General features: G+C 46.6%; 1 protein-coding gene across 1 annotated transcript; it reads right to left on the bottom strand.

Moving 5' to 3' along the window:
- Positions 1-335: 335 nt before the first annotated feature.
- LOC114096042 (large ribosomal subunit protein eL42-like) lies at positions 336-723 on the bottom strand. Its single transcript, XM_027939512.2, has one exon. It carries the CDS (start codon positions 694-696, stop codon positions 376-378), a length of 321 nt encoding a protein of 106 aa, XP_027795313.2. The 5' UTR covers positions 697-723; the 3' UTR covers positions 336-375.
- Between the last annotated feature and the right edge of the window lie 7,320 nt (positions 724-8,043).

Here is an 8,043-nt window from a genome sequence, read left to right as displayed (position 1 = left end):
TCCCTGGAAACATCTACTCTGAGTCAACTGTACCAGCCATGGGAGTGCAGTTCAATTAGGAGTGAGGAGGTGGGGAGGGCAGGTGTGACTATTTTAAAGGCACCAGTGGTCTCCTGAGGGCTGATTTCCACGTCTTTTCAGAGAGTACTGTCTAAAAGCCCCTCCCTCATCCTCAGAGATTTGAGTTGTGACATTTAAAAAGGGTGGGAGGAGAAATAGAGAAGTGGACCACATGTAGAAAACCTGGAATAAAACTTCCATTTGTTCACAAAAACTGATTTAGTGCCCACTGTCTGTCAGGCCTGTGCCAGTTTTTTGTTTTTTTTTTTTAACCTCAACATTTTATTATCTTCATAACAAAACAAACGATGAAGCTTAGAACTGGATCACTTGGCCCTTTCTCTTCTTATCTCCTCCCAGTTCAAAATGCTTGCATCTCTTAATAGCCAGCATTCTTTTAGATCTGCAGTTAGGCTCAACACACTCAAGCCTCAGCACAATCTTCTTTGTAGTTTTAGCCTTTTTCCTGAAAATTGGCTTGGTCTGCCCACCATAGCCACTCTGTTTCCTGTCATACTGCCGCTTTCCCTGTGCATACAGAGAATCCTTGCCCTTCTTGTACTGTGTCACTTTATGGGGTTGATGTTTGCCACATTTCTTACAGAACGTCCGGCGGGTCTTAGGAACATTCACCATGTTTGCGACAGCGTTATCGGCAAGGAAAGAAAAGGGCTGTGCCAGATTTTACAGCCATAAACTTTCTACTCTGCCTTCTTTTTTTTTTTTTTAAGGTTTATTTATTTCTGCTATCAAAGAAGAGAATTATGACAGTGTAATTTAACAATCCTAATTGGCTTCATTTTAAATTTTAAAATCAGGTAACACTTCATTCCATAAAACAGAATCAGTTTTCCTATGAGCCAAGCACTCATCAAAAATAATTTGTTGATTAACATCAGATTATTTATTTTGCTTACACAAAATAAGGACAAGGGAACTTCATTATTTCACCAGTTGAGAATGGCTGTTCTCCCTCCAATCCAGATTCCTCTTGGAGGACCAGATATGTCAGCTTGGTTTGATTGACTCCATGTTTTGTCCCCCCCCCCCCCCTGGAATATTGTCTCTGTTGAAAAACTGGCTTCACAAAGAAGGTGGCAGCAGGAAAATTTCAGAATCCAAAGCTTAAAAATAAGTCTTGGGGGGATCATCTGGTGTCCGAGGCCTGGGGACAGAGGCAAAGTCCCCAGGCGCCCATCTAGGAGATGTCACTCTCAGTAGCATCTGGTGTCCTGACCTGTACTCGCCCAGGATGACGGTGGGAAGGAGCAGCAGCTCACAGGGGCCCCCTGACCCTCTGGGAGACAGATCTCTCCCTGGGCAGACCTCGGGGCTGAGGATCAGCGGCCAGGGGAGAATCAACGACTGTCCCCGACTGTGGTCCCTGAGGTCCTGGGGCAGGGATGCAGGAGGCAGCCAGTGTCACAAGATGTCCCCATCCCCAGCCAGGCCGGGCACCTGGCTGAGCGAGGAGAAAGACGGTGTCCCTCCTCAGGGCCTGGCCCCTGCGCCTGGTCTCACTTTCTCCCCAGCACCACCTGGAAGGGGAGGAAGTAACACCCAGGGGAAGGCCGGGAAGTGAGGCCACCATCACATTCAAGTTCAGGGTGCGACAGCTCAGTCTGTCCCCCAACAGGCCCCATACTCAGCTCCCCTTCATGGGCCACATCCCTTCTGAGAGTCACGCCCTGCCCTTTATAGGCACAAGGACCCAGAAGTTCCAGGGACACGTCCATGTTTAGGCCCTCGGATCGGGAAGTTCCTGGGGCGCGCATCCATGTTTAGGCCATAGGAAGTGCCTCAGGTGCACATCCATGTTTAGGCCCCCGGATCTGGAAGTTCCTCAGGCATCCATATTTAGGCCCACGGATCCGGAGGTTCCTCAGGTGCACGTCCATGTTTAAGCCCCCGGGTCTGGAAGTTCCTCAGGCGGCCATGTTTAAGCTCTGGGATCCAGAAATGCCTCAGGCGTCCATATTTAGGCCCTCGGATCTGGAAGTTCCTCAGGTGCACGTCCATCTTTGGGGTCTCTGATCCAGAAGTTCCTCAGTCCTCCATGTTTAGGCCCCCGGATCCAGAAGTTCCTCAGTTGCACGTCCATGTTTAGGCTCTAGGATCCAGAAGTTCCTCAGGCATCCATGTTTAGGCCCCCAGATCTGGAAGTTCTTCAGGTACACATCCATCTTTGGGCCCTCAGATCCCGAAGTGCCTCAGGTGTCCATGTTTAGGCCGTAGCATCCGGAAGTTCCTCGGGTGCACGTTCATGTTTAGGACCCTGGATCCGGAAGTTCCTCGGGCACATGTCCATGTTTAAGCCCCCGGGTCCGGAAGTTCCTCAGGCATCCATGTTTAGGCTCTAGAATCCAGAAGTGCCTCAGGCATCCATGTTTAGGCCCCCCTGGGTCTAGAAGTTCCTCAGTCATCCATGTTTAGGCTGTAGCATCCGGAAGTTCCTCAGGCTCATGTCCATGTTTAAGCTCCAGGATCCAGAAGTTCCTTGGGTACACGTCTATGTTTAAGCCCCCAGGTCCAGAAGTGCCTCAGGCATCCATGTTTAGGCCCTCGGAAGTTCCTCAGGTGCACATTTAGGGCCCCGGATCCGGAAGTTCCTCAGGCGCACATCTATGTTTAAGCCCCCAGAACCGTTTTATGTTTAGGCTCTGGGATCCGTAAGTTCCTTTGGTGCACATCCACGTTGAGACTCTAGGATCCGGAAGTGCCTCAGGAGGCCATGTTTAGGCTCTAGGATCCAGAAATGCCTCAGGCGTCCATGTTTAGGCCCCAGGATTCGGAATGCCTTAGGCATCCATGTTTGGCCCTCGGATCCGCTACTCTGCCTTCTAAACAATAAATACAGACACATAGTGAGTCCTCCAGAGTGCAGAGCACCCCAGCCATGATGTCTGGGGTCAGTGAGCAAAGGGAGAAGTTGGGACAACAGGGAGAGAGCTTTCAGTGGGTGACTTTCTCCAGATTACATCATTTTCTAAAGTATTTGGTGTCATCCAAGTATTATTCTATAACCTAAAACAAACATAGAGAAATTTAACTTTTCAATCCAATGGTGAAAAACACTGATTCATCCACTCATGAATATATATTTATACACATGCAATTATAAGATAATAAAACACAAACTAACAGAGTTGTATCATACTAAGGAGGCAAAGAGAAGGAATCCAATCCAGCTTGGGGAGGGTTAGGGAGAGCAGTCAAGGAGGGCTTCCTGGGAGAGGAGACTGCTGGTGTTAGAAGAGAAGGAGTGGAGTGGAAGGGAGAATATTCTTGACTGAACATTAGCAATGAAGACTTGGAGATAAAGAATTCGACATCTCCAGCATCTTCTGTGTGGAGCTGGGGTGGAGATCTGCCAGATGTTTAATATCGCTAGAGCCTAGACTATGAATCAGCAAGGGCTGAGAGATGAGGCGAGACTGATAAGCCGGAATAAAATCACAGACAGCCTTGTGCACCACCGGTTCTAGGAAAAGGCTGCTGTGTTGGGAAAACCTGTTCAATGCAATGTAATAAAACTTAATTGTAGGCTCATGAGACCTCACCCAAGACCCTCCCTGCCACTGCTGATCTCAGGCAGGATATTAAACATATTTTCATATTGAAAACCTTTTCCTAATTTTTGTCGCTGTGATACTGCCCTCTACTCTTTATTTTCAAATTCTAGCTACTGAGACCTAGTGGCAATTTCAAATGAATATAGAAAACAAAGTAAAATCTGTAAGAAATCATTATGATTATTTATAAAACAAAACAGATCATCAAAAGTCTGCTTCAGATTTGCTCTCTGGGCTTCAAAGATCACGACAGTTAAAAAAAAAAACAGTTGAATTCAAGAAAAGTCCTATTTGCCTGAGCCAATGTTTTGTGTAAGTTTGAGAGCCTGCCTGTGTTCCTGTTGCATGAAGATTAGGCCAAAGCTTCATGTTAAACAAAGGAAGGTTAAGTCTCACCCCGAGGCCCCAGAGTCAGCTAGCAGTGTGTGTCATGAGTGGCCACCTGTGTCCTAGGAATCCTTGTGCACAACCCCCATCTTCTTTCCCTCTCCCACTTCTTTCTCCAGTTCCATGTCAGGTAAGTTCAGTGGGCAGACTCAAGTGTGGCTGCTTCTGGCCTAGAGAACATTGCTTATGTACTCTAATGCACACCAAAAAATGGTGAACAGAGCATATGAATGTCTAGTTTCATAAAAGTAACGATTTTTATAACTAGATTGACCAGATGTCCTGCTTTACCCCGTGACTGCCCCAGTCCATATCTGTGCTGTCAATATAAACTCAGTTTCTTCCCATTCACTGCAAGAGCTGTCTCTCCACTTCCCAGCCCCACTCCTATTCATTCTGCACAGCAGTGAAGATGATGGAATGGCAGTGAAACAAGAATTTCAGCAGCACCTTAGAGATTATGGCTAAGAGTTGGAACAATAATGCATGTGTTCCAGGAACTGTTGGGTAAATTATAGAACTACAAGTAATAAATATAAATTCTCTCTGCACTCACCAGAAAAGTGAATACTTATTATTTTAAAACATAAGCATGACCCATCTCCCACCCTAAGCAAAGATGATCAGAAAACCTGGGGCAAAAGAATTGAGTGAGAGAAAAACTGGGAAGAAGCCATTAAGAGCCCAAGGAAATGGCGTTTGGTCACGGTCCAGGTCATCTGAGCTGGTGTTCTCCTGAGCTCAGTGGACGGCTTCTTACTACTAGTGATTTCTCCACTCTCTGGCTATTCTGGAAAGCACGTTGCACAATGCTCCGGTCCTTTGGCCTGCCTGCCTTCCCTAATTCTGAGTCTTTTACAGAGGACTCTGAAATGTTGCTTTTTAAAACAACAACACCTTTATTGAGGGGCTGGCGATGTGGCTCAGTAGTCAAGCACTTGTCTGGAATGACTGGGGCCTGGAGTTCCATCCCCAGCATCACACACACAAAAAGGTGTATTAAGATAATAGACATTGGGGCTGGGGCTGGGGCTCAGCAGTAGCACACTTGCCTGGCATATGTGAGGCACTGGGTTTGATTCTCAGCACCACATATAAATAAAGGTCTATCAATAACTAAAAAACTAAATAAAACTAAAATTGTTTTAAAAAAAAGATAATAGACATTGGAAAAGTGTACAATTTAATCAGTGTTGAAGCACAATGATTTCTATGAAACCATCACCACAATCAACGCATCCATCACCCCCATGTCTTCTCCCCCCCATTCTTGGTCACTCCTTAACTCTACCCCCAGTCACCCTTCATTTGGCTTAAAAAGAAAAAACAAAAAAACAAAGAAAATGTTCAGAGAGCTATTCTTGTCAAACACTGTGTAAATTAGTTGCCTAATTTAAACCTTCCCAGGCTCGAAGGTTTCTTGTAAATCCATGTGAAAAATGTGCAGAAATCCACTTAGTCGTCTGGCACACTTCACATTGAAAGAAAAAAATGGACAAATAAGATGCAAGAAAATTCCAAACAGCAAAGAATATACTTGGCTTGTTTAACAAGCTTATGGAAAAGAAGTATTTGCTTTAGCTTAAAGCCATGGAAAGCATTCTTTCGCATGGAAAAGGGGATGCCAAGAACAGCTAGACACCGCAAGGGTCCAAGTTTTTATGAATAAGTGAGCGATGGCCTTGCTGAAGGAAATGCCCTTCTTGATTATGGAAATAAATCCTCTTTCACCTGAGTGGAAGCCTTCTGTGTCCAGGAGGTATCAACTACAGAGCAACTTCTTCATCAGCATTTTAATAACTAACTGGAAACTTTAACTTGGAAAACAGATGTTCAAAGTGTATTCTTGATTTGGATTGCATTTGCTCTTGGAAAAATAAGGTACCCCTCCTTTTTTTTTTTATACTTGAGATTGAACCAGGGGCACTTAACCACTGAACCTCATCCTCTTCTCTCTCTCTCTCTCTCTCTCTCTCTCTCTCTCTGATTTAGAGACAGGGTCTCAACGAATTGCTTAGGGCCTCACTAAATTGCTGAGGCTGGCCTTGAACTCACATTCCTCCTGCCTCAGCCTCCTGAGTCACTGGGATTACAGGTGTGCCCCACATACCCAGATCCCTCCCCTTTTTTAATGATGAGAAACTGGCAAAGGCATGATTCTGAGTATCTAGAGATTTTTCCAGTAATTAACTACAGGAGCTTATACACAAGTCACTTCACTTTGGCTTCTTCTTGGTGTCATGAGAGGACTGAGCTAAAGGAATCTTCAAGCCCTAAATTTCACAATGTTTGAGTTCTTCAGGAATATCTTTGTCCTCGAAAGGACTCAGCCAGTTCAGATCTACCCCAGAGTGGGAAGAAGAGCAGCCCTGACCCTGCTGACCCACTCCCTCCCCGGCCCTCCCCTGCAATGGCCATTGTTCAGCCATCGGACGACCCCAATGGATGTACCCAGGAGCAATCAAGTCAATCTTAAAATATTTCCAGAAAGCATGGAGAACTGTGCCACAAAATGGCTCCTGTCAGATCACAGGAGTCCTAGGTGCTGCAATTTCACTCAGGGCAGCCAGGGACACATTATTTGTAGCTGCCACCATTGTGCCACAGAGAGAAAGAGGCGTCTCAGGTCTCCGTGTCTGTCTCCCCAGCTTCCAGTTCAGTTTCCCAAGTCCAGCACTTCTCAGCCCTTTCAACACATGGCACCACAGAAAAGTATACTTCAACCATACACAGAAGTAAGTGAGGACGTTTATGGCCAGAAGAGACACACCTGGGACTCTGTCCACCTTAGGCTCTACCAGAACTTTCGAAGGGCTACAGAATCCCATCTCTCACCATTCTTGTAACTCGTTCATGATCCACCCCTTTGCCGCAGCTCACTGGTTGGGAAGCCTGCACTAGGTGTTCATCTGGTCAAGCCCAGGTCACACGCCCCCCCTGCAAAGGAGGCTGGGAAATAACCTACCAATTTTTACCTTTTACTTCTATAGTAAGGGCAGGAGCAGGTTCCCATGGATTTGGAGAATTTCCTAAACAGACACAACAGCTGCAGAGGAAAATGAGATGCTGAGAGCTTTTACCTGTACACAAACTTATTCCAATGGACCCTATCAAAATCCCCTGTGCCATAGGACAGCAAGGACTCTATTTGGGCTTAAGGGCATGATTTCAGCAGGGATCTGTCTGCCTCCCTAGAGCTACTGAAAATAGCAAGGCTAGATGCCATGATCACTCTTCCAAGATTATCATGTCATACATTACCTCTAGGCCTGGGCACTGGGCCCCTGTCTGAAGAGTCTTGTTTGGACCCTTCTCTGGTGACACCCCTCCTCACCCCGTGACACCACCAGGAAGCCAAGGGATGTCCCTACTCTGAGCCCATGCCATCTACCTCTTCTAGAGTTCTCTGGGCATCCAGGACCCAAAATTGTCTTCCTAGATGACCAATAGTCCATTTCCAGGGCCAAAGTGGGCCTCTTCCAAAGGGAGAGAACTTGCCCTGTCTGGGCGCACATGCTGAGGACTGAGCAACAGCCAATGGGCTGCCACGTTCAGAGCACAATGCACCTGACTCGGACATGTGGGCTGGTGGGTCTGCATCCGTGCGTGAAAAGCAGAGCCTCGGTGGGAGAGAAGGGCGGGGAGGCGGGAGAGCCTCTACTGTGTTCTTGTCTGAGACCTTGCATCTGACTATATCCATTCCAAAGTCAAGACTTCCAAGCCATCGCCTGCCCTCAAAGCCAGATTATCTCCAGTGCCTGGCTTTTCAGCTCTGCCTCTGCACAGAACTGGAAGCCATTTGCCTGCAAAATTGCAGCAAATCGAACCCTGTGGGTCACAGCTGTACTGAATGCATTTCAGAGCAAACTTTAAAATCTCATCAGACATTTGGTTCATGTTAATTCACCTTTTAATAGAAGCTGTCACAGTGGAGTTCACAGAAACACCATTCCAGGGAGCATGTCATTATCTGCAGTGGAAGGTCTTAATCTGACTGGGCAGTGAGTGAAATTATCCTCCAAGA

The sequence above is a fragment of the Marmota flaviventris genome, chromosome 6 (assembly GCF_047511675.1).
Source record: "Marmota flaviventris isolate mMarFla1 chromosome 6, mMarFla1.hap1, whole genome shotgun sequence".
Lineage (NCBI taxonomy): Eukaryota > Metazoa > Chordata > Mammalia > Rodentia > Sciuridae > Marmota > Marmota flaviventris.
This window is presented reverse-complemented; position numbering and strand designations above follow the sequence as displayed.

Excerpts from the sequence above, each read along its gene's own strand:
- LOC114096042 (XM_027939512.2), bottom strand. The coding sequence starts at position 696 with ATGGTGAATGTTCCTAAGACCCGCCGGACGTTCTGTAAGAAATGTGGC.